At 36.4% G+C, this 25,803-nt stretch overlaps 2 protein-coding genes across 6 annotated transcripts in view; one reads left to right on the top strand and one right to left on the bottom strand.

The window, feature by feature from the left end:
- Positions 1-12,699, bottom strand: part of LOC133663215 (alsin-like) — a 111,180-nt gene extending 98,481 nt beyond the window's left edge. For 3 of the 5 annotated variants that reach the window (XM_062067513.1, XM_062067517.1, XM_062067518.1), the window contains exons 1-4: positions 12,488-12,699; positions 7,759-7,968; positions 7,507-7,670; positions 3,972-4,196 (exon numbers count right to left, since the gene is read on the bottom strand). In XM_062067513.1, the coding sequence (XP_061923497.1) occupies positions 3,972-4,196; positions 7,507-7,670; positions 7,759-7,778 (409 nt within the window). In that variant the 5' untranslated portion in view covers positions 7,779-7,968; positions 12,488-12,699. Of the gene's footprint in view, positions 1-3,971; positions 4,197-7,506; positions 7,671-7,758; positions 7,969-9,731; positions 9,837-12,487 lie in introns of all 5 variants that reach the window. The other 2 variants (XM_062067516.1, XM_062067515.1) reach the window with 2 other exon arrangements.
- The window catches only part of LOC133663222 (frizzled-7-like), a 791,936-nt gene that overhangs the window by 736,660 nt on the left and 29,473 nt on the right, over positions 1-25,803 (top strand). The window lies entirely within an intron of this gene.

Here is a 25,803-nt window from a genome sequence, read left to right as displayed (position 1 = left end):
ATTTCATCCCATACCACTAATATTTAAGGTAGTTGGGAGCATCACGTTCAACAGATGGCAACTTGTTAGCCCTGCGGACTTGCCGTCAATGATTGTGTGACACTAAAAGGGTATGAAAATGTTTACATTTTTGCGAAGACAGTCTGCGGTGGGCCATACAAAACCACACGGGCAGATTTTAGCCCCCGGCCCCCACTTTGGGCAGCCCTGGTCTAAATATTTACGATTGTAGGCGAAAACCCAAATTAGGGATGTTCCCATCTGGGATTTATGATGCAGATTTCAATGCCGATCATCCATGAGTCAGATCGGCCGAAATCAATTTCGATACTGATCTCATGTATTTATTCATGATTTAGTCATGTATTCAATGATTTAAATAATGACAATTTTAAAAGGGTCATATTATGATTTTTTTTATACATTTAAAACACTTCCTTGTGGTCTAAATAACATGCAAGTAAAACATTTAAAAATGTTTGTGTATGACGTTATGACAATAAAATTGCATTTGTGTCAAAATATTGGTGTTTTTTTCAGTGAATTGAAATCATGCTAGCAAGTATTTTAGTGTGATTAATCGAGATTAATTAAAATTCAAAAGGGTGTTTGTAATTTCGCCTTGCAAAGCGGAAAGCTTCTCCGAGATGTTATCCAGTTTGTGATTTGTGTGATTTAAAAAATAGCTAGCTCACACTTTTCTTTGCTGCTTCACTAAGATGAGAAGGTTTCTAGGTGAACACTATTTTAGTCTGTGGTTATTGAACACGAGGCATAACCGGGTGTTTAATTTCGCCTTGCATAGCGGAAAGCTTCTCCGAGTTTGTGATTTGTGTGATTAAAAAATAGCTAGCTCACACTTTTCTTTGTTGCTTAACTAAGATGAGAAGGTTCAGAGGTGAACACATGCTCGGTTCTGTGGTTGTTGAACACGAAGCATAACTGGGTGTTTACTTTCGCCTTGCAAAGCGGAAAGCTTCTCCGAGATGTTATCCAGTTTGTGATTTGTGTGATTAAAAAATAGCTAGCTCACACTTTTCTTTGCTTCTTAAATAAGATGAGAAAGTTGCTAGGTGGTCTGTGGTTATTGAACACGAGGCATAACTGGGTGTTTCTTTTCGCCTTGCAAAGAGGAAAGCTTCTCCGAGATGTTATCCAGTTTGTGATTTGTGTGATTTAAAAAATAGCTAGCTCACACTTTTCTTTGCTGCTTAATTAAGGTGAGAATGTTTCTAGGTGAACACTATTTTAGTCTGTGGTTATTGAACACGAGGCATAACTGGGTGTTTACTTTCGCCTTGCAAAGCGGAAAGCTTCTCCGAGATGTTATCCAGTTTGTGATTTGTGTGATTTAAAAAATAGCTAGCTCACACTTTTCTTTGCTGCTTAATTAAGGTGAGAACGTTTCTATGTGAACACTATTTTAGTCCGTGGTTATTGAACACGAGGCATAACTGGGTGTTTACTTTCGCCTTGCAAAGCGGAAAGCTTCTCCGAGATGTTATCAAGTTTGTGATTTGTGTGATTTAAAAAATAGCTAGCTCACACTTTTCTTTGCTGCTTAACTAAGGTGAGAAGGTTTCTAGGTGAACACTATTTTAGTCTGTGGTTATTGAACACGAGGCATAACTGGGTGTTTATTTTCGCCTTGCAAAGCGGAAAGCTTCTCCGAGATGTTATGTAGTTTGTGATTTGTGTGATTTAAAAAATAGCTAGCTCACACTTTTCTTTGCTGCTTCACTAAGGTGAGAAGGTTCCTAGGTGAACACTATTTTAGTCTGTGGTTATTGAACACGAGGCATAACTGGGTGTTTATTTTCGCCTTGCAAAGCGGAAAGCTTCTCCGAGATGTTATGTAGTTTGTGATTTAAAAAATAGCTAGCTCACACTTTTCTTTGCTGCTTAATTAAGGTGAGAACGTTTCTAGGTGAACACTATTTTAGTCTGTTGTTATTGAACACGAGGCATAACTGGGGGTTTACTTTCGCCTTGCAAAGCGGAAAGCTTCTCCGAGATGTTATCTAGTTTGTGATTTGTGTGATTTAAAAAATAGCTAGCTCACACTTTTCTTTGCTGCTTAACTAAGGTGAGAAGGTTTCTAGGTGAACACTATTTTAGTCTGTGGTTATTGAACCCGAGGCATAACCGGGTGTTTAATTTCGCCTTGCATAGCGGAAAGCTTCTCCGAGTTGTTATCCAGTTTGTGATTTGTGTGATTAAAAAATAGCTAGCTCACACTTTTCTTTGTTGCTTAACTAAGATGAGAAGGTTCAGAGGTGATCACATGCTCGGTTCTATGGTTGTTGAACACGAAGCCTAACTGGGTGTTTAATTTCGCCTTGCAAAGAGGAAAGCTTCTCCGAGATGTTATCCAGTTTGTGGTTTTTGTGATTAAAAAAATAGCTAGCTCACACTTTTCTTTGCTGCTTAACTAAGATGAGAAAGTTGCTAGGTGAACACATGCTCGGTCGGCTCTGTGGTTATTGAACATGAAGCATAACTGGGTGTTTAATTTCCCCTTGCAAAGCGGAAAGCTTCTCCAAGATGTTATCCAGTTTGTGATTTGTGTGATTAAAAAATAGCCAGCTCACACTTTTCTTTGCTTCTTAAATAAGATGAAAAAGTTGCTAGGTGATCTGTGGTTATTGAACATGAGGCATAACTGGGTGTTTATTTTCGCCTTGCAAAGCGGAAAGCTTCTCCGAGATGTTATGTAGTTTGTGATTTGTGTGATTTAAAAAATAGCTAGCTCACACTTTTATTTGCTGCTTAACTAAGGTGAGAAGGTTTCTAGGTGAACACTATTTTAGTCTGTGGTTATTGAACCCGAGGCATAACCGGGTGTTTACTTTCGCCTTGCAAAGCGGAAAGCTTCTCCGAGATGTTATCCAGTTTGTGATTTGTGTGATTAAAAAATAGCTAGCTCACACTTTTCTTTGTTGCTTAACTAAGATGAGAAGGTTCAGAGGTGAACACATGCTCGGTTCTGTGGTTGTTGAACACGAAGCGTAACTGGGTGTTTAATTTCGCCTTGCAAAGAGGAAAGCTTCTCCGAGATGTTATCCAGTTTGTGATTTTTGTGATTAAAAAAATAGCTAGCTCACACTTTTCTTTGCTGCTTAGCTAAGATGAGAAAGTTGCTAGGTGAACACATGCTCGGTCGGCTCTGTGGTTATTGAACACGAGGCATAACTGGGTGTTTAATTTACCCTTGCAAAGCGGAAAGCTTCTCCAAGATGTTATCCAGTTTGTGATTTTTGTGATTAAAAAAATAGCTAGCTCACACTTTTCTTTGCTTCTTAAATAAGATGAGAAAGTTGCTAGGTGATCTGTGGTTATTGAACACGAGGCATAACTGTGTGTTTAATTTCGCCTTGCAAAGCGGAAAGCTTCACCGAGATGTTATCCAGTTTCTGATTTGTGTGATTAGTCAAGTCAAGTCAAGTCAACTTTATTTATATAGCACGTTTACGACAACTTTTAAATTGAACCAAAGTGCTTTACAGGTTAAAAAAGCATAGAGCAAAAAACAAAACAAAAATAGATAGCTAGCTCACATTTTTCTTTGCTGCTTAACTAAGATGAAAAAGTTAGTAGGTGAACTGCTCTGTGGTTAAGGAACACGAGGCATAACTGGGTGTTTAATTTCGCCTTGCAAAGTGGAAAGCTTCTCTGAGATGTTATCCAGTTTGTGATTTGTGTGATTAAAAAATAGCTAGCTCACACTTTTCTTTGCTGCTTAACTAAGATGAGAAAGTTTCTAGGTGAACACATGTGGTGGTTGAACACGAGGCATAACTGGGTGTTTGGAACAAATGCCACTTACTCTGAAGTGATGCACAAGAAGGAGAAAAATGGAAACTACATGATTAATGTCAGGAGGACAGACTTGATTATAGCGTAGTAACCACAGAGGAAATGCGCCACAAGAGAAGGAGGGAAAGAAAACAGAAAGTGAGGCGATGACTGACCAGTAACATTTGAGTCTGTGCCACCCTCAGTCGGCCCACACTGTCCGGCAGTGTTCTCCCCCCACATGTACACGCCGCCCTGCTCACTCAGCGCTCCGCAATGGAAACCCCCGGAGGCCACGCGGACCACCGTCGTCCCTTGTAGGGAGACCTCCAACACTGGGGTTGACACTGGAACGCTGAGGCCCCTCCAGAGCAGCTCTCCAAAGGAGTACACCTGACCACCTGGGGGACGACAAGGGGGGTAATGTCAAGTTTGGACTGTAAAGAATATGTGGTAAGTTTACCTTTAAAAAAAAAAAAAAAAGAAGTTATGCCGATGTTATACTGACTTGCAATGAAGAGAAGAGTACAGTAGTCTACAGAAATAAGCAAGCAGTCTGGACCCCCTTCTAATGAATTAGCACTCGTTTTAGTCAACAAAAAGCAGTTTACCATAAATTCCAGACTACAAGACGGTATGTTTTTCCCCTACGCTTTGAGCCCTGCGGCTTATAAAACGGTGCGGCTAATTTATGGATTTTTCTTTGCTGACAGCCATATTGCAAATATTTTAAAAAACAAAACAAGCAAAGACATTGAATAGGTGTGTTACTGTTTGTTTGAGCTATGGGGCCATCTTTTGGACGAGTTTGCTCACTGCCAGTGCTGCAGTGCCCTTCTGTTTAGACTGAGCTTTCAACCGGAAGTACAAGTGCCGTTCCGTCTTTTAGCATTCCGTAGCGTTTCTACTTGTATGGATCCTTCATTCGTCACTCCAAGCAACGTTTGTAAGTTTTACAATATAACTAAGACTATTCTTACTTACTAAACCGTCGCATGTGTGATGTCTGTAGGAGTGTTTTCATGCATATTTCTACGCGCTATCGTAATGTAATGAAGCTAACACGTTTACGAGTGTCTACGTTAGTATTATTGACTTACAATTTTTCTTGTTGTATTGTCTCATTTTTGTAAATTCAGCAAAACGTCACTGTTTAGCTGATTGGAGAGCTAGCTTCCGCGGCTAGTGGCGTCCATGACGATGTCCTCTGTTTTGTTTGATCTGCCGTTTTACTGCCGTGTTGCAGGCACCTTTTGGAAACAATTAAGGTATGTAAATAAACATTTACAAAATCTTTCGTACCGGTATATATCTGCGGCTTATGGCCCGGTACGGCTAATATATCTAAAAATATTTATTTCTTCTCAAATTTGATGGTTGCGACTTAAATACCGGTAGCCCGGAATTTACGATACATGTATAAAATTAGAGATGTCCGATAATGGCTTTTTTGCCGATATCCGATATTGTCCAACTCTCAATTACCGATACCGATATATACAGTCGTGGAATTAACACATTATTATGCCTAATGTTGTTGTGATGCCCAGCTGGATGCATTAAACAATGTAACAAGGTTTTCCAAAATAAATCAACTCAAATTATGGAAAAAAAATGCCAACATGGCACTGCCATATTTATTATTGAAGTCACAAAGTGCATTATTTTTTTTAACATGCCTCAAAACAGCAGCTTGGAATTTGGGACATGCTCTCCCTGAGAGAGCATGAGGAGGTTGAGGTGGGGGCGGAAGGGTTCTGGGTATTTGTTTTGTGGTGTTTATGTTGTGTTACGGTGCGGATGTTCTCCCGAAATGTGTTTGTCAATCTTGTTTGGTGTGGGTTCACAGTGTGGCGCATATTTGTAACAGTGTTAAAGTTGTTTATACGGTCACCCTCAGTGTGACCTGTATGGCTGTTGACCAAGTATGATTTGCATTTGTGTGTGTGAAAATCCGTAGATATTATGTGATTTTGAAGAGAAAAATGGCAGTTGTGTTTTTTCTCCAAATCTTGCAGCCCTAAATTTGGCCCCTTCACATTCAATTTTTTTGTATACAGCCCACGGTTTAAACATCTCTTATCTACTAACAAAAACACTGTTACGATTCCACTTGATACACAATAAGATTGAAGTCCACGTACAGTAGGGAGGGCATTAGGGATGATGTTTGATAAGGAATTATCGAGTTCGAGCCTATTATCGAATCCTCTTATCGAACCGATTCCTTATCGATTCTCTTATCGAGTCCAGATAGGTTGTTGTATATGGAAAAAAACACACAATATTTGGTTTGACAAAAGCTCACTTTTATTATATAATAAAAAAATAAAATCTAATAAATAAATAAATATTGACTGTTACTCACCTAAAAAAATAAAATAAAATAAATAAATATTGACTGTTGTTACCCAAAGTATATTAAGTGGGATTTTTCAGAGAAACAAATATATACAGTAACACAAAAACAACCTGTCTCTGTGATCACTATAGGTGTATAAATAATAATATAGTGTTAAATAAAATCAGTCCCTTGGGCACAAAACTGAAAATAATACAGCTCTCCAAAAAGTGCAATTCTGCTGCTATTTGACATAACTGTTTGTTATGATGCTTTGACATTTTTGCACTTTATTTCTTTATTGAAAGAAAATTCTATGAAGAGAAAAGTTGTTTGCAAATGTGGTTACAATGCTACAAAATGAAAAGTTAAAGCTAAAAAAAGAAATACACTTTATTGAGTTAACATTATTTCTTTATATGGGGAAAGATGTTATGAGCTAGAGAATATAACAACTACACTACCCATCATGCAACGGGAGTGACGAGCATGCGCGGTAACCCCGAAAAGTGTTGCATGTTGCCACGCTGTGAAAGTAAACGTCAAGAACTCAGCCAACACGCCTCGTCTGCATTATTTATAATTAGACAGACAACACATATACAGTGTGATTTTGTTTTGTTTACAAGGAGAGAAAAACAAAAGTTAAAAAAGGGAGATATATGTTGTATATATATGTATGTGCTGTGGTTGCTTTAAGAACGTTGCGACAGCTGCCGTAAACGAGGTGCGTTGCTAGCCTGGTTGCTATGTTTCCGGTTGGTCGTAAAAGTGTTTGTCATGTGTTTGTACCCTGCTCAAATCTCTCAGTAAAGTTATTCGATGGATTATAGCTTTTGTTTTGAACTTTATTACACCTTAGAGCGCTTTTTCCCGTCCATTGTTTTCCTGCTTTCGCTATCTGGGCCTAATGACTGAGCTACGTGACGTCATTTCTTGTGATGTCACACGGAGCATTTCTGGTTGGGATGGGATTCGAATAAAGAATCAACTCTTTTTCTTTACTATAGTGGTCTCGATAACGGGTACCGGTTCTCAAAAAGGGATTCGAGTCCGAGGACTCGGTTCTTTTCTTGTCAAACAACCGGGAAAACCGGTTTCGAGTATCATCCCTCGAGGGGATTCATATGGCCCTATTCGTCGCGGTTTACCTGACACATGAAACGTGACAAATTGGGGCGGGGGTGCACTATCCACTTCAGCCGCCAGTAGAGGGTTGAATATCTTTAAATGTGTTTTGTGGCGATTCCAACTTTGACTATAGCGTCAGTTGCTATGTAGAGTGGCGCTTTCCATCATTTTCAGCAGACTGCATTGCAAAATGATTAATGGGGCCATGTGAATCCCTTCCATACTGTCGAGCGTCTTACCCTGTGCCAGCAGGAGTCCATGGTGTTCTCCCAGGGCCACCTGCAGGACACACTGGGGAAGACACACTCTTTCTGGGCAAAGAGGCTCACTGGGTCCCCCTGACTGCCAAATGTGGAGAAGTCCTCGCTGAGGAGGTACGCTGTCCTGCTCTTCTGCAAGACCGCTGTTAGGCACGGGCGACAGACAACGACCACGTTATTTTGCCGCCATCTTATTTTGTCAGTCCCGAAAATGTCCCTGTGTGTGTTCACCTGTGCTCTTTGTTCTCCATCACTTCAGAATCGCCATTCCAAAAGACAAGAAAGACATCTTCCCCGACGTTTCTCTAACAGATCCTAATCACTTCACTCCCAGGAAAGTGTGGATGTGCAGGAGACAAGTGAACCTTCTGTTCTGTTCCGACACCATCACGGTCAGTCTGTGGGTTTTAGGCGGTCTTGTGTTGCTTTAAAAAAGACACACTGTATCAAATGTTAATGTTAATAAAGAGACTGACACAGAATTACACAAGTATACCAATGCTGTCAAATGATTGATATTTTTAATCAGATTAATCACACTAACACGTACTTCTATTAATAACACATTTATGTATTTAATTCCAATATAATTATTTAATGGCACATTTAAATAATTATTTAAAGACATATTTATTTTAGGGCTGTCAAATGAATATTTTTCATTAGAAAAATTGCATTTTGAATTAATCGTGATTAATCACAGTAGGTTACTTGCTTGCATAACTGAGAAAAAGACAATATTTTCACACAAATGCAATTACATCACAAAAGTGTTTGAAATGTAGAAAAATAATCATAATTTGACCCTTTTAAATGTGTCATAATTTAAATCATTTAATAAATAATTATTCAAGAAGTAATTAAATCAATACTTAATTAAATGATTAAGTTAAAAAATACATTAAATAAATTGACACATCTATGTATTGGATTCCAATATAATTAATAATGCCACATTTAAATAATTACTTAAATATTAGGGCTGTCAAATGATTAATATTTTTGATTAGAGTATTCGCATTTTTGAATTTGGATTAGTCATAATAATCACAATAAATTACATGTTTTATGCGATTAACCACATGAGTTAATAAGAATAAATTGGGTGAATAATCTGCAACTATACATGATTAATGCTATGATTTTTGTGATTAATCACATGAGTTGGTAAAAATAAATTGTGCAAATAATCTGCAACTATACACGATTAACGCTATGTTTTTGTGATTAATCACATGAAGTAATAAAAATAAATTGTGCGAATAATCTGCAACTATACATGATTATGTTTTTTGTGATTAATCACATGAGTTAATAAAAATAAATTGTGCGAATCATTTGCAAAGATACATGATTAATTATGTTTTTTGTGATTAATCACATGAGTTAGTAAAAATAAATTGTGCGAATAATCTGCAACTATACATGATTAATGCTATGTTTTTTGTGATTAATCACATGAGTTAATAAAAATAAATTGTGCAAATAATCTGCAACTATACATGATTAATGCGATGTTTTTGGTGATTATCACACGAGTTAATAAAATAAATTTTGCAAATAATCTGCAACTATACATGATTAATGCTGTTTTTGTGATTAATCACGTGAGTTAATCAAAATAAATTGTGTGAATAATCTGCAACTATGCATGACTTAATGCTATGTTTTTCTGCGATTAACCACATGAGTTAATAAAAATAAATTATGTGATTAATCTGCTACTATACATGATTAATGCAATGTTTCTGTGATCATTCACAGGAGTTAATAAGAATAAATATTGTGAATAATCTCCAACTATGCAAGAGTAATGCAGTGTTTTTTTGTGATTAATCACATGAGTTAATAAAAATAAATTGTGTGAATAATCGGCAACTACACATGATTAATGCTATGTTTTTTGTGCTTAATCACATGAATTAATAAAAATAAATTGCGTGATTAATCTGCAACTATACATGATTAGTGCGATGTTTCTGTCATTAATCACATGAGTTGTTAAGAATAAATATTGTGAATAATCTCCAACTATGCATGATTAATGCAATGTTTTTTGTGATTAACTACGAGTTAATAAAAATAAATTGTGTGAATAATCTGCAACTATACATAATTAATGCTAAGTTTTTTGTGCTTAATCACATGAGTTAACAAAATAACTATTGTGAATAATCTGCAATTCATCCATTTTTTTTTTGTACCGCTTATTCCCTTCGGGGTCGCGGGGGGCGCTGGAGCCTATCCCAGCTACAATCGGGCGGAAGGCGGCGTACACCCTGGACAAGTCGCCACCTCATCGCAGTAATCTGCAATTATGCATGATAAATGCGATATTTTTATGATTAATCATGAGTTAATAAAAATAAATTGTGCGAATAATCTGCAACTATACATGATTAATACATGTTTTTTGTGATTAATCACATGAGGTAATACAAATAAATTGCGAGAATAATCTGCAACTATACACAATTAATGCCATGTTTTTGTGATTAATCACATGAATTAATAAAAACAAATTGTGAGAATAATCTGCAATTATACATGATTAATTATATGTTTTTTGTGATTAATCACATGAGTTAATAAAAATAAATATTGTGAATAATCTGCAATTATGCATGATAAATGCGATATTTTTATGATTAATCATGAGTTAATAAAAATAAACTGTGCGAATAATTTGCAACTATATATGATTAATGCTATGTTTTTGTGATTAATCACATGAAGTAAGTGTTATTGCTGTGTATTGTTTTGTTGGATTGATTAATTTAAAAAAAATTAAAAAATGAACAAAACAAAAAATGAACAAAAAAAAAAAAAAAAAAAAATTGATTAAAAAAAAAAAAGACAATCGATTCTGAATCGCACAACGTGAGAATCGCGATTCGAATTCGAATCGATTTTTTACCACACCCCTAACGTCTAGTCTCTTACGTGAATGAGCTAAATAATGTTATTTGATATTTTACGGTAATGTGTTAATAATTTCACACATAAGTCGCTCCTGAGTATAAATCGCACCCCACGGCCGAACTATGAAAAAAACTGCGATTTATAGTCTGAAAAATACGGTATACATGATTAATGCTGTTTTTTTGCGATTCACCACGAGTTAATACAAATAAATTGTGTGATTAATCTGCAGGTATACAGGATTTGTGCAATGTTTCTGTGATTAATCACGAGGTAATAAAAATAAATTGTTCGAATAATCTGCAACTATACATGATTAATTATATGTTTTTTGTGATTAATCACATGAGTTAATACAAAAAAATTGTGCGAATAATCTGCAACTGTACGCGATTAATGCCATGTTTTTGTGATTAATCGCATTAACTAATAAAAACAAATTGTGAGAATAATCTGCAACTGTGCATGATTAATGCTATGTTTTTTGTGCTTAATCACATGAGTTAACAAAATAAATATTGTGAATAATCTGCAATTATGCATGATAAATGCAATACTTTTATGATTAATCATGAGTTAATAAAAATAAATTGTGCGAATAATCTGCAACTATACATGATTAATATATGTTTTTTGTGATTAATCACATGAGCTAATAAAAATAAATTGCGAGAATAATCTGCAACTATACACAATTAATGCCATGTTTTTGTGATTAATCACATGAATTAATAAAAACAAATTGTGAGAATAATCTGCAACTATACATCATTAATTATATGTTTTTTGTGATTAATCACATGAGTTAATAAAAATAAATTGTGCGAATAATCTGCAACTATATATGATTAATGCTATGTTTTTGTGATTAATCACATGAAGTAAGTGGTATTGCTCTGTATTGTTTTGTTGGATTGATTAATTAAAAAAAAATTTAAAAATGAAAAAAATAAATAAAAATGAACAAAAAATGAAAATAAAAAATAAAAAAAATTGATTTTTTAAAAATGAGAATCGATTCTGAATCGCACAACGTGAGAATCGCGATTCAATTCGAATCGATTTTTTCCCACACCCCTAACGTCTAGTCTCTTACATGAATGAGCTAAATAATGTTTTTTGATATTTTACGGTAGTGTGTTAATAATTTCACACATAAGTCGCTCCGGAGTATAAATCGCACCCCCGGCCAAACTATGAAAAAAACTGCGATTTATAGTCTGAAAAATACGGTATACATGATTAATGCTGTGTTTGTTTGAGATTCACCACGAGTTAATACAAATAAATTGTGTGATTAATCTGCAGGTATACAGGATTTGTGCAATGTTTCTGTGATTAATCACATGAGGTAATAAAAATAAATTGTTCGAATAATCTGCAACTATACATGATTAATTATATGTTTTTTGTGATTAATCACATGAGTTAATACAAAAAAATTGTGCGAATAATCTGCAACTATACGCGATTAATGCCATGTTTTTGTGATTAATCGCATTAACTAATAAAAACAAATTGTGAGAATAATCTGCAACTATGCATGATTAATTCTGTTTTTTTGTGATTCTCACACGAGTTAATAAAAATAATTAGCGAAAATATTGATGTAGTTTATGTGATGTTTTTTGTAATTAATCACACAACTCGTTATTTTTGACAGCCTTAAAGTATACACATGCATTTATACAAATACTGTACCCTTGCATTATACAACAACAATATAATGCTTGCCATTAATTTACCACCCTATGAAAAAAGCGTTAATAACAAATATGTTGGTGGCAATTAAAGCTGACAAGTTGCAACTATCACTGCCATGCATCATGTTGCTGCATGTTCCTGCAAATACACACCTTGGAATTTAATCCCTGTGAAAGTATTTGCTTATTTAGACACGGTGCACCGACTAAAACAGGGCAGACTATGGACTTATATCGTCAATGTAAAAGCCTAAAGGTCATGTTAATGTAACAACACTTAGCCTAATGCTACACCAGCTAAGCTAACTTCACTCTTCGAAGAAAACAACACTTACCGACTATCAAAGTCAACTTGGCACGAAGTGGCAGCTTTTGGGGGGGAAAACCCCGACTTAAATAGATCCTTGTTCGGCTGTGGTTATAGAAGTGGTGAGTAAAGTTAACTGTGCGGATTTAAATCAGTGCAGCGGAGTGAGAAGCAGAAGTTTCCTTGACAGTTGCGTGTTGTTGTTGGGAGCAACATTCCTACTACGGCGGCCGGCGAGGCTCAAATATCACAGGGATGCGCGTTTGGTGACAGCAGACATTATAATGCACTTCACGCTACCCCATAATGCAGTGTTTTGCAACCTTTTTTGAGCCAAGGCACATTTTTTTGCGTTGAAAAAATGCGGAGGCACACCACCAGCAGAAATCATTAAAAAAAAGAAACTCAGTTGACAGTAAAAAGTCGTTGTCGCAATTGTTGGATACGACTTTAAACCAGGCCTGGGCAATTATTTTGACTCCGGGGGCCACATTTAGAGAAAAAAATGTGTCTGGGGGCCGGTATATCTATTTTTAGGAACACTAATACAAAACCTCACAATAATGTCTGATTGAATGCTAAAAACGTTATGACAGACCGCCTTAAAAAACGTAATGGGATTTTAAATTTTTCTATGAAGGATAAAACACTGAATATTGACAAAATAATTCGACATATTTTACAACCAAGTGAAACGCAACAAAAATGCAACAAACAGTGAAATATGAACGCGAAGGGTAGAAAATAAACCCACCTACAATCTGATACATCTGATATTTGCTGAATTCCCCCCAGGGATCAATAAAGTACTTTATATTCTATTCTATTCTATATACACTATTGTTCAAAAGTTTGGGGTCACATTTAAATGTCCTTATTTTTTAAGGAAAAGCACAGTACTTTTCAATGAAGATAACTTTAAACTAGTGTTAACTTTAAAGAAATACACTCTATACATTGCTAATGTGGTAAATGACTATTCTAGCTGCAAATGTCTGGTTTTTGGTGCAATATCTACATAGGTGTATAGAGGCCCATTTCCAGCAACTATTACTCCAGTGTTCTAATGGTACAATGTGTTTGCTCATTGGCTCAGAAGGCTAATTGATGATTAGAAAACCCTTGTGCAATCATGTTCACACATCTGAAAACAGTTTAGCTCGTTATAGAAGCTACAAAACTGACCTTCCTTTGAGCAGATTGAGTTTCTGGAGCATCACATTTGTGGGGTCAATTAAACGCTCAAAATGGCCAAAAAAAGAGAAATTTCCTCTGAAACTCGACAGTCTATTCTTGTTCTTAGAAATGAAGGCTATTCCACAAAATTGTTTGGGTGACCCCAAACTTTTGAACGGTAGTGTATCACTAAGCTTTAGAACTTTGTTGTGAAAATCTCCTTCCGCGTCTGTGGAAACGCTTCCCGCCCACACTGCTTGGTGCCTCGTCTGAGCTGCTGTGACGTAGATGACCATAGTAACTAATTAGATGACCATAGTAACTAATTAGATGACCATAGTAACTAATTACATTACCATAGTAACTAGTATATCATCCATAAGCGCAGATTCCAACCATTGAAAGACTTTGTATAGTTGAAGACTTACGGTCATTAGAAAACATCACTGCACATCATAATGGCAGCTACACTTTCCATCTTAAAGATCTAAAAAAAATGTTTGGGAATGTCTGGCGGGCCAGATTGAAAAGTTTAACGGGCCGCATGTGGCCCCCGGGCCTTCATTTGTCCAGGTCTGGTTTAAACCATAACCAAGCATGCATCAATATAGCTCTTGTCTCAAAGTAGGTGTACTGTCACCACCTGTCACATCACGCCGTGACTTATTTTGAGTTTTTTGCTTGTTTCCTATGTGTAGTGTTTTAGTTCTTGTCTTGCGCTCCTATTTTGGTGGCTTTTCCTCATTTTTTGGTATTTTCCTGTAGCAGTTTGAGCGATATTTCCCGCATATACTTTGTTTTACCAATCAAGAATATTTCAGTTGTTTTTATCCTTCTTTGTGTGGACATGGTTGATTGTCATGTCATGTTCGGATGTACTTTGTGGACGCCGTCTTTGCTCCACAGTAAGTCTTTGCTGTCGTCCAGCATTCTGTTTTTGTCTACTTTGTAGCCAGTTCAGTTTTAGTTTCGTTCTGCGTAGCCTTCTCTAAGCTTCAATGCCTTTTCTTAGGGGCACTCACCTTTTGTTTATTTTTGGTTTAAACATTAGACACCTTTTTACCTGCACCGTGCCTCCCGCTGTTTCCGACATCTACAAAGCAATTAGCTACCTGCTGCCACCTACTGATATGGAAGAGTATTACACGGTTACTCTGCCGAGCTCTAGACAGCACCGACACTCAACAACAACACATCCTTTGCAGACTATAATTACTGGTTTGCAAAAAATATTTTTAACCCAAATAGGTGAAACTAGATAATCTCTAACGGCACACCAGACTGTATCTCACAGCACACTAGTGTGCCGCGGCACAGTGGTTGAAAAACACTGCCATAACATATACATTTAGCTCATAATGATAGTCTGATGCCGTAATATTTGTATGTACTCATTTATTTATTTTACAAATGACGGTACTGTATTGGAGATGTGTTGTCTCTAAAAAAAAATGACCACAAGTATAAAATTATACAATTTGTATTTATTTTTCAACCATATTATATTTGTTTTTTATTTTCAATGAAAGGGTCCAATTTTATTTTATTTTTATAGCACTCATCAACCTTGCTACACTTAGATGGTCGTCCAAAGTGCGGCCTTGTCTGAAGTTTTTTTTATTGGCCCGCAACATATTCTTTGCACAAAATTTAGGGCCAAATGGGACACATTTAAATAAATAAATAATTTTTTGAAAAATAATTATTTGTATGTGTCATTATTAGTTATCCAACTATCTATATTCTACCGCTTGTCCTGTTCTATATTGGAATTAAATGCATAAACGTGTCATCAATTTATTAAAAAAGATATTATATTTATCATATTTAAAATTGTAATATGTAACCATTTAATTAATAATTTATTTAATTATTTAATAATTTGAATTATTTAAGAGCTTTGGGACAAAATTAAATAATTAAATACATGTTTAGATATTTATTTTGATAATTGGTGTCATTAATCAATTGTATTGGATTTAAATACATAAATGTGTAATTCATTTATTTATTGTAAAATTGTATTATTAGTACCCCCCGCATTTAATGTATTTATTAATTAATCAATCAACTATATATATATATATATATATATATATATATATATATATATATATATATACAGTATATATATATATATATATATATATATATATATATATATATATATATATATATATATATATATATATATACACACACATATATACACATATGTACATATATTTACACATATATACATATACATACATATATATATATACACATATATACACATGTATACATATATTATTATTTTTAATTATTATTATTTTTTGTTAAAAAAAACGATTTCATTTTTTTTAATCGATTAAGACTCATTACAAATAAGAATTGCTACTCATTGGAAAATTGACTTTTTTTGACAACCATAAAAAATATACTGGACTTTTTTTTCTTTTTATTTTACAGTACACAGTAAAAAATGATCACAAACACGCAGCAGGCGAAGACAACAAATAGTCGTATGAATAATAACGAGTTACTAGAATAGATCAAACTGTAAGGAAACCTGCCACATAGCAAATAGGTTGGAATTCTCCAGGGGGCGCCGCAAAGATGAGGGAGGGGAAAAAAAGATTCATTATTATTTGTGCTCAGCAATGTGCATCTATGTATTTAATTTAATTTAACAATAATTATAATAGTAGTTACGATAGTAATTAGCACAAAATGTTTGGAGGAGGAGGTGTGACTGCACACAAAATCTAATAAACAAAACAGAACTCCTATTTTATAAATAAACATACAGCCCTTAATGACACACGGGGGGAAAGGTAGAAAAGGGGTAGGATTAAATCAGATTTGCTTCTTCCTACTCCTTTTCGGACATGTTACATTGTGACTGAAAAATTGTGACTGTACACATGTTCGAAATAACAACAAATGATGATAACATAACACAAAGCTACGAACAATGGGAGACCAGGCTTTCTGCTCCGCCGCTCCCAGTCTGTGGAACGCTCTCCCTGACCACCTGAGGGCACCACAGACTGTGGATGCTTTAAAAAAGGCTTAAAACCCCTTCTTTTTAAAAAAAAAAGCCTTTTTTTTTTTTTTTTTTTACATATATGCATACTAGTTTTAGCTATTTGGCTGTTCTAGTTTTTATTTTATTTTATTTTTTATTATCTTTTAATTTTAATTGTATTTGTTTTAATACACTCTAGCACTTTGAAGTTGTTTAGTCAATGTAAAGTGCTTTTTACAAATAAAATGTATTATTATTATTATTATTATAACATAATTATCGACATTTGTCTGCTCAACTGCTATAAACATACTTTTTTGTACAGTTCTAGTAGTTTTTTTAACAGAACTTGCTGAATTTTGCCCGTTTTCTGGTCAATTACAGAGCAGAAACCTGAGACACACTGACAAAGCTTAACCTATTGTTACTATAACAATCTACAAGGTTAATATAGGTTGCGTCTCTTTCTTCCCCTCCATTTTCTGCATTCTTTTGTATCTCTAGTTATCATTACGTATATGTATTGTTGCATTTGAACAACTGTATTGTTGATAATAGATTATTTGTATTGTTCATTATCAATAGCGCTATTTCTATTGGTATTTGTATTGCTCCATTTGTAGTGTAATAATGCTCATTGTCATTTCTGTATTATTATTTATTTCGCTAACTGCTTCTTTGCTATACTTTTCGTATTCAATAAATTGTCTCTTCCTGTTTGAATGTTAGACCATCCTAAGATGACGGTATGACCGTATTGATGTGGGCTGGTCTCCTAAAGCTATAGTAAAACTTGATAATATTCCTATTCTGTCTTGATGGTCCTTCTTACTCAGCATATGTCATCAAAAGAACTTGGGATTGACCGGTGATTTAAATTCCCTGAGAGGTAGACTGGTCAGACGCAACAGCGCACATCTACTAAACTCGAGCACAGAGGGTTGCGTCTCTTAAAGTAGCAGTAGAGTGGAAAAACAAGTGTCCTCAATATTGAAGCTATCTGATTTATGACACCCCAAAAGACTTCCAAAGTGTGCGAGTAAATAGATGTGATTAAAATAGTATCAATCTCATGGAGATTCCCGAGCCATTTTGAGAGATAATGAGCAAGCCGGTCACGTGATCGCGAGATGTAGAGGAGGAACCGCAGATCCCTTCCCCATCAACAACAATGCTGATCAAGCAGACTTTGTGAATAATTATGATCCAGACCCTTATATTTTTGAGCCCGAACAGAAAGAGGATGAACGATAAGATTTAGAAAGCACAATTACAATTACACTTCTTTTTGCCTCCTTTTTTAAAGTGCAAATACCTATTTACATATATTTTTTAATTTAATAAAAATATAATAAAACATTTTTTATTTATTGTATATTTGTTCTTATAGAAATTAAGTTTAAAAAAACTCATAATATATTGACCAATTATGTAAGCAAGTGTTTAAGATGAAGAAGATGGATCATAATATGACATTATTATTTACTAACTATAATTAATAGGGATGTCCGATAATATCGGCCTGCCGATATTATCGGCCGATAAATGCGTTAAAATGTAATATCGGAAATTATCGGTATCGTTTTTTTTATTATCGGTATCGTTTTTTTAAATTTTTTATTTTTATTTTTTTTATTAAATCAACATAAAAAACACAAGATACACTTACAATTAATGCACCAACCCAAAAAAACTCCCTCCTCATTCACACAAAAGGGTTGTTTCTTTCTGTTATTAATATTCTGGTTCCTACATTATATTAAAGATTAAAGATTAAAGTACCAATGATTGTCACACACACACGAGATGTGGTGAAATTTGTCCTCTGCATTTGACCCATCCCCTTGGGGAGCAGTGGGCAGCAGCGGCGCCGCGCCCGGGAATCATTTTTTGGTGATTTAACCCCCAACTCCAACCCTTGATGCTGAGTGCCAAGCAGGGAGGAAACGGGTCCCATTTTTATAGTCTTTGGTATGACTATCAATATATATCAATACAGTCTGCAGGGATACAGTCCGTAAGCACACATGATTGTGCGTGCTGCTGGTCCACTAATAGTACTAACCTTTAACAGTTAATTTGACTCATTTTCATTAATTACTAGTTTCTATGTAACTGTTTTTATATTGTTTTACTTTATTTTTTATTCAAGAAAATGTTTTTAATTTATTTATCTTATTTTATTTTATAATTTTTTAAAAAAAGTACCTTATCTTCACCATACCTGGTTGTCCAAATTAGACATAATAATGTGTTAATTCCACGACTGTATATATCGGTTGTTATCGGTATCGGTTGATATCGGTATCGGTAATTAAAGAGTTAGACAATATCGGAATATCGGATATCGGCAAAAAGCCATTATCGGACATCCCTAATTAACAATAATCTTTAATGAACAGTTACGTAATTAACCTAATCCTCATTTATCTATTCAGTGAATATCATTTCTGTACATCTAAATTTTTGTTTGCTGGTGTGCGAGGAGATGTTTTCTAATGTAAAATATATACTATTGTGTTGTTTATAACTGTTTTATTTAATTTTGTAAACGATCATTTCTGATGATCTTTCCTTTGATCTGCCAAAAACCGACTAAAAAGGGTGTGGTTAGGTTTGATCTCTCTGGCAATGGAGGCTGAGCACATGCCTTTTAGGAACATTGGAAACATATGTCTCCACTATGTCTCCACGGAGCCCGAAAAAACTCCACTTGCGGCCCCGGGTGTCATGTGATGGTTGCACACATGCAGGCAGCAAACCTGCTTCTTGCACGGAGCGAGCTCGGATCAAAAGAACTCACACTTGTAAACTGTTGGGATTTTCAACTGTGAGCAGCTTGAAACAGTAAAGCCTTCTGGAGTTGTTGGACTCCAAAGAAAAGCAAAATTGGAGTGGAGTGAATTATAATTATGACTTAGGGTGGCCTCGGTTCAGAGCTGCCAGGAAAGTTGCCGGTCGGTCCACCAGGAAAAAGTTGCAGTTTCGCACTGAAGGTGTCTTGTGTTTGACCACAGATGTTGGAAATGAATGCAATCATTCTGAAATATGGAAAAAAACAAGCATAGCTGCGCAAATTAAAACAGTAATAAAACAAAAATAAAATATATAAAAGGCATTTTAAAAATAATATGCACATTTAGAGTAAGAAAACAAAGTATTATTAGTTTCTGGGATTTTTATTTATTTTAATTTCCTCTCCAGCGCTCTTATTTTTTTATTTCATTTCCTGTTTGCCTGCGTTTTTCCATTGCTTCTCCTGTCCGAGCGCTGGCTCCGACACCTGTCCCCGATTGGCAATCAGGACACACTTGTCCCCAGTTGGCAATCAGGACACACTTGTCCCCAGTTGGCAATCAGGACACACTTGTTCCCGATTGGCAATCAGGACACACTTGTCCCCGATTGGCAATAAGGACACACCGGTCCCAGATTGGCAATCAGGACACACCTGTCCCCGATTGGCAATCAGGACACACTTTTCCCCGATTGGCAATCAGGACACACCGGTCCCCAGTAGGCAATCAGGACACACCGGTCCCAGGTCGGCAATCAGGACACACCGGTCCCAGGTCGGCAATCAGGACACACCGGTCCCAGGTCGGCAATCAGGACACACCGGTCCCAGGTCGGCAATCAGGACACACCGGTCCCCGATCTGCAATCAGGACACACCTGTCCCCGATCTGCAATCAGGACACACCTGTCCCCGATCGGCAATCAGGATACACTTGTCCCCGATCGGCAATCAGGATACACTTGTCCCCGATTGGCAATCAGGACACACCGGTCCCTGGTCGGCAATCAGGACACACATGTGCCTGATCGGCAATCAGGACACACCGGTCCCCGATCTGCAATCAGGACACACCTGTCCCCGATCGGCAATCAGGATACACTTGTCCCCGATCGGCAATCAGGATACACTTGTCCTTCAATTGGCAATCAGGACACACCGGTCCCTGGTCAGCAATCAGGACACACATGTGCCTGATCGGCAATCAGGACACACCTGTGCCCGATTGGCAATCAGGACACACTTGTCCCTGATTGGGAATCAGGACACACTTGTACCTGATTGGCAATCAGGACACACTTGTCCCCGATTGGCAATAAGGACACTACGGTCCCAGATTGGCAATCAGGACACACCTGTGCCCGATGGGCAATCAGGACACACTTGTCCCCGATTGTCAATCAGGACACACTTGTCTCCGATTGGCAATCAGGACACACTTGTCCCCGATCGGCAATCAGGACACACTTGTCCCCGATTGGCAATCAGGACACACCAGTCCCTGGTCGGCAATCAGCACACACAGGTCCCCGATCGGCAATCAGGACACACTGTCCCCGATTGGCAATCAGGACACACTTGTCCCCGATTGGCAATCAGGACACACCAGTCCCTGGTCGGCAATCAGTACACACAGGTCCCCGATCGGCAATCAGGACACACCTTGTCCCCGATTGGCAATCAGGACACAGCGGTCCCTGGTCGGCAATCAGGACACACTGGTCTCCGATCGGCAATCAGGACACACTTGTTCCCGATCGGCAATCAGGATACACTTGTCCCCGTTCGGCAATCAGGACACACTTGTTCCCGATCGGCAATCTGGATACATTTGTCCCCGTTCGGCAATCAGGACACACTTGTCCCCGTTCGGCAATCAGGACACACTTGTTCCCGATCGGCAATCAGGATACACTTGTCCCCGTTCGGCAATCAGGACACACTTGTCCCCGTTCGGCAACCAGGACACACTTGTTCCCGATCGGCAATCAGGATACACTTGTCCCCGTTCGGCATCATCCCTGCAGGACGAGGAATAGCTAAACATGCTTCACTACACACCATAGCTCACCGGCATCACAATGTAAACAAACGCCATGGGTGGATCTACACCTAACATCCACTGTAATGATACTAACGGCAGGAGCGTATCCAGTCGATACTACTATGATTACATCGATATATTTTAGCATCACAAAATCTATTTTTGTGCATTTAAAATGTATATTATGTTTGCAAACTCAGTAAATACGTCCCCGGACACATAAGGACTTAAATTATGACCAATATATGATCCTGTAACTACTTGGTATCGGATCGATACCCAAATTTATGGTATCATCCAAAACTAATGTAACGTATCAAACAACAGAAGAATAAGTGATTATTACATTTTAACAGAAGTGTATAATAACAGTAAATGAACAAGTAGATTAATAATTCATTTTCTACCGCTTGTCCTTAATAATTTTGACAAAATAATAGAATACTGCATATGTCAGCAGACTAAAATAGGAGCCTTTGTTGGCTTACTTACTACTAAAAGACAAGTTGTCTTGTATGTTCACTATTTTATTTAATGACAAACTTGTAATAAGAAACATATGTTTAATGTACTCCTAATAAAGCCGATAATGCCATTTTTTGTGGTCCCCTTCATTTAGAAAAGTATCGAAATGTAATTTGGTACCGGTACCGGTACCAAAATTTATTGATCCACAAGGGAAATTGTTCCACACAGTAGCTCAGTTACAGAGGATGGAAAGGGTAAGGATGGAAAGGATAATGCAGGTATAAAAATGTACCATAGTAGCAATATAAAATATAACATATATGTAATATTTACTATATTTGCTACAAACAGTAGTGTACAGTTTGTAATAACTAATACTTATATACTCGTCTGTGCATTTCCTCTTTGACATTAATATTTGATTAGATAATGAATGAAAACATGAATGTGTCTGCATGAAGACAAAAAAAAATAAAAAATTGTGTTTTTTTTATTTATTTGTTTTGATAATGAATTGATTTGGACTGATTGGCACATTCCCAGCACGACGTAATGCTGGTTGTTTTGCTACGTGTCGTTTTGTTGTCGAGCAAAAAAACAACAAAAACAAAACAACAAAAAAGCGTCATAAAAAGCCGGCCGTGGCCATCTGGCTCGGGTCCACCTCCCGCCGAGAGTGATGATCACAGTAGTTTGTGTGTGTGTGTGAGTCCCTCGCAGTGAAAGGTGATGACCACAGCTGTGTGTGTGACCCCCAAACAGCAGGAGGCCTCTCCCCCCCCCCCCACCCACACACACCCACACACACACACACACACACCCACACACACACACACACCCCTAATCCTCTTCCTCTTCCATGTTCCCCTCTCTTCGGCCCTCCTATTCTTCCTGGCTCCCATCCCCCGCCTTCACTATTTTATGTGCTTGAAATGCAAACATAATGTTGCAGAATGGATGCTTTATTTAACACAAATACTTCCACAGATAAGATAAGGAGTTATTGCAACATTATTACTTTGCATCAATTAGCACATTGCCTCCAAGCCCCAGTGTGTGTGTGTGTGTGTGTGTGTGTGTGTGTGTGTGTGTGTGTGTGCTGTGGGGGGGAGTAAATTAATGACAAAGGGTTATCATGCTGCTATCTGTTGAGCTGAGTCATAATTGAGTCAATTCCAGAATCGGCTTTGGCTCCATGCGGTCATTTCCTTTAAAATGGTGTTTTCTTGCATATTTATCACCTGGAGTCGCATGGGAAGAGATTGGGCAACTCTTTTTTTTCCCTTTAGCATATCAACAGCATAGCTACATAAATACATGGTAGAAAACCGCCATTGAAATTGCCCCCTTTGACACGCGGTACGCTTTAAATACGCGGTAAGTATATATGTAATGTAGTATCCATCACATACATAATAACATGTAGAATTTATGTTGTTTGCTGTTTTTGTTTTTTTTTAGCATATCAACAACACCCGGAGCTAAATACAAGTTAGAAAACCGCCATTAAACTTGCCCCTTTGACAAAGCTGATCACGGTTCATTGTGTTATTTCATTCTCAATCCTTATGTAAGACAAGATCACATATGTTTTTTGTTTTTGAATGCGTAAACAAAGCTCGCAAAAAAGTCAGCCAACAATAGAGCCCTAGAAAGAACTCTAAAAAATACCCCTCCTTTATCGTTTTAAATACGCGGTAAGTATACTGTACATGTAATGTAGTATCCGTCACATTCATAATAACATGTAGAATTTATGTTGTTTGATGTAGTTTTTTTTCTCTTTAGCATATCAACAACACCCGGAGCTAAATACATGTTAGAAAACCGCCACTAAACTTGCCCCCTTTGACAAAGCTGATCACGGTTCATGTTAGAGATGTTGAAGTGTGATGATAATCTCTCATTGTTTCTCATTCACCAACCAAAAAAAATGCTCTCAACAGTTCACAAATGCTCTTAAAGGGGAAGTACACTTTTTTGTAATTTCATTCTCAATCCTTATGTAAGACAAGATCACATATGTTTTTTGTTTTTGAATGCGTAAACAAAGCTCGCAAATGTCAGCAAACAATAGAGCCCTATAAAGCACTCTTAAAAATACCCCTCCTTTATCGTTTTAAATACGTGGTAAGTATATATGTAATGTAGTATCCGTCACCTTCATAATAACATGTAGAATTTATGTTGTTTGCTGTATTTTTTTATTTTTTTTTTAGCATATCAACAACACCCGGAGCTAAATACATGTTAGAAAACTGCCATTAAACTTGCCCCCTTTGACAAAGCTGATCGCGGTTCATGTTAGAGATGTTGACGTGTGATGATAATCTGTCATTGTTTCTCATTCACCAACCAAAAAAAATGCTCTCAACAGTTCACAAATGCTCTTAAAGGGGAAGTACACTTTTTTGTAATTTCACTCTCAATCCTTATGTAAGACAAGATCACATATGTTTTTTGTTTTTGAATGCGTAAACAAAGCTCGCAAATGTCAGCAAACAATAGAGCCCTATAAAGCACTCTAAAAAATACCCCTCCTTTATTGTTTTAAATACGCGGTAAGTATATATGTAATGTAGTATCCGTCACATTCATAATAACATGTAGAATTTATGTTGTTTGCTGTAGTTTTTTTTTTTTTTTTTAGCATATCAACAACACCCGGAGCTAAATACATGTTAGAAAACTGCCATTAAACTTGCCCCCCTTGACAAAGCTGATCGCGGTTCATGTTAGAGATGTTGACGTGTGATGATAATCTGTCATTGTTTCTCATTGACATACCAAAAAAAATGCTCTCAACAGTTCACAAATGTTCTTAAATGGGAAGTACACTTTTTTTGTAATTTCATTCTCAATCCTTATGTAAGACAAGATCACATGTTTTTTGTTTTTGAATGCGTAAACAAAGCTCGCAAAAGTCAGCAAACAAAAGTTCCCCTTCAAATAGTGAACACTAATAGTAGTATAATTATATTCATATTAGTAATAATGACAATACACTCTCTATTATCAGCATCTTTGATTTTTAATAATAATAATAATAGATTTTATTTGTAAAAAGCACTTTACATTGAGTAAACAACCTCAAAGTGCTACAGTGTATTTAAAAATTAAATAAATAAATAAATAAATAAATAAATAAAAATAAATAAATAAATAAGAAAATAAAAACTAGAACAGCCAAATAGCTAAAACTAGTATGCATATATCTATATAAAAAAAAGGCTTTTTTTTAAAAAGAAGGGTTTTTAAGCCTTTTTTTAAAAGCATCCACAGTCTGTGGTGCCCTCAGGTGGTCAGGGAGAGCGTTCCACAGACTGGGAGCGGCGGAGCAGAAAGCCCGGTCTCTCATTGTTCGTAGCTTTGTCCTCGGAGGTTGGAGGAGGTTAGCCTGTTATTGTTATCATCTCTATTCCATCAACGTTTATTAATCAATCAATCAATCAATCAATGTTTATCTATATAGCCCTAAATCACATGTGTCTCAAAGGGCTGCACGAGCTACAACAACATTCTCGGTTCAGATCCCACATCATTGACCATTTTTAACATGATGTTGATTTTTATTGTCCATTTCTTTATGGGCGGAATAGTGCACCGCATTATCCGCATCCTTAGCCGCCTCGTGCTTGCCATATTTTACGACTTACAATGCATAAAAAAAGACAAGCATATGTGTTCTTGTCTCACATAAGGATTGAGAATGACAGGCACTTATAAGTAACAACAAGAACATTTTTTACCATGACTTGAAGAACTGGTCCACATAAGTAGGGCTGACTGAAAAGGTTTAAAAAAAGTTTTTTACTCAAAAAGATCCAATGTTTATTTTATTCCTGCTGC

This window comes from Entelurus aequoreus, linkage group LG13, assembly GCF_033978785.1.
Source record: "Entelurus aequoreus isolate RoL-2023_Sb linkage group LG13, RoL_Eaeq_v1.1, whole genome shotgun sequence".
NCBI classification, from domain to species: Eukaryota; Metazoa; Chordata; class Actinopteri; order Syngnathiformes; family Syngnathidae; genus Entelurus; species Entelurus aequoreus.
Note: the sequence above shows the minus strand (reverse complement) of the source record. Positions and strands in the feature narration are given on the sequence as shown.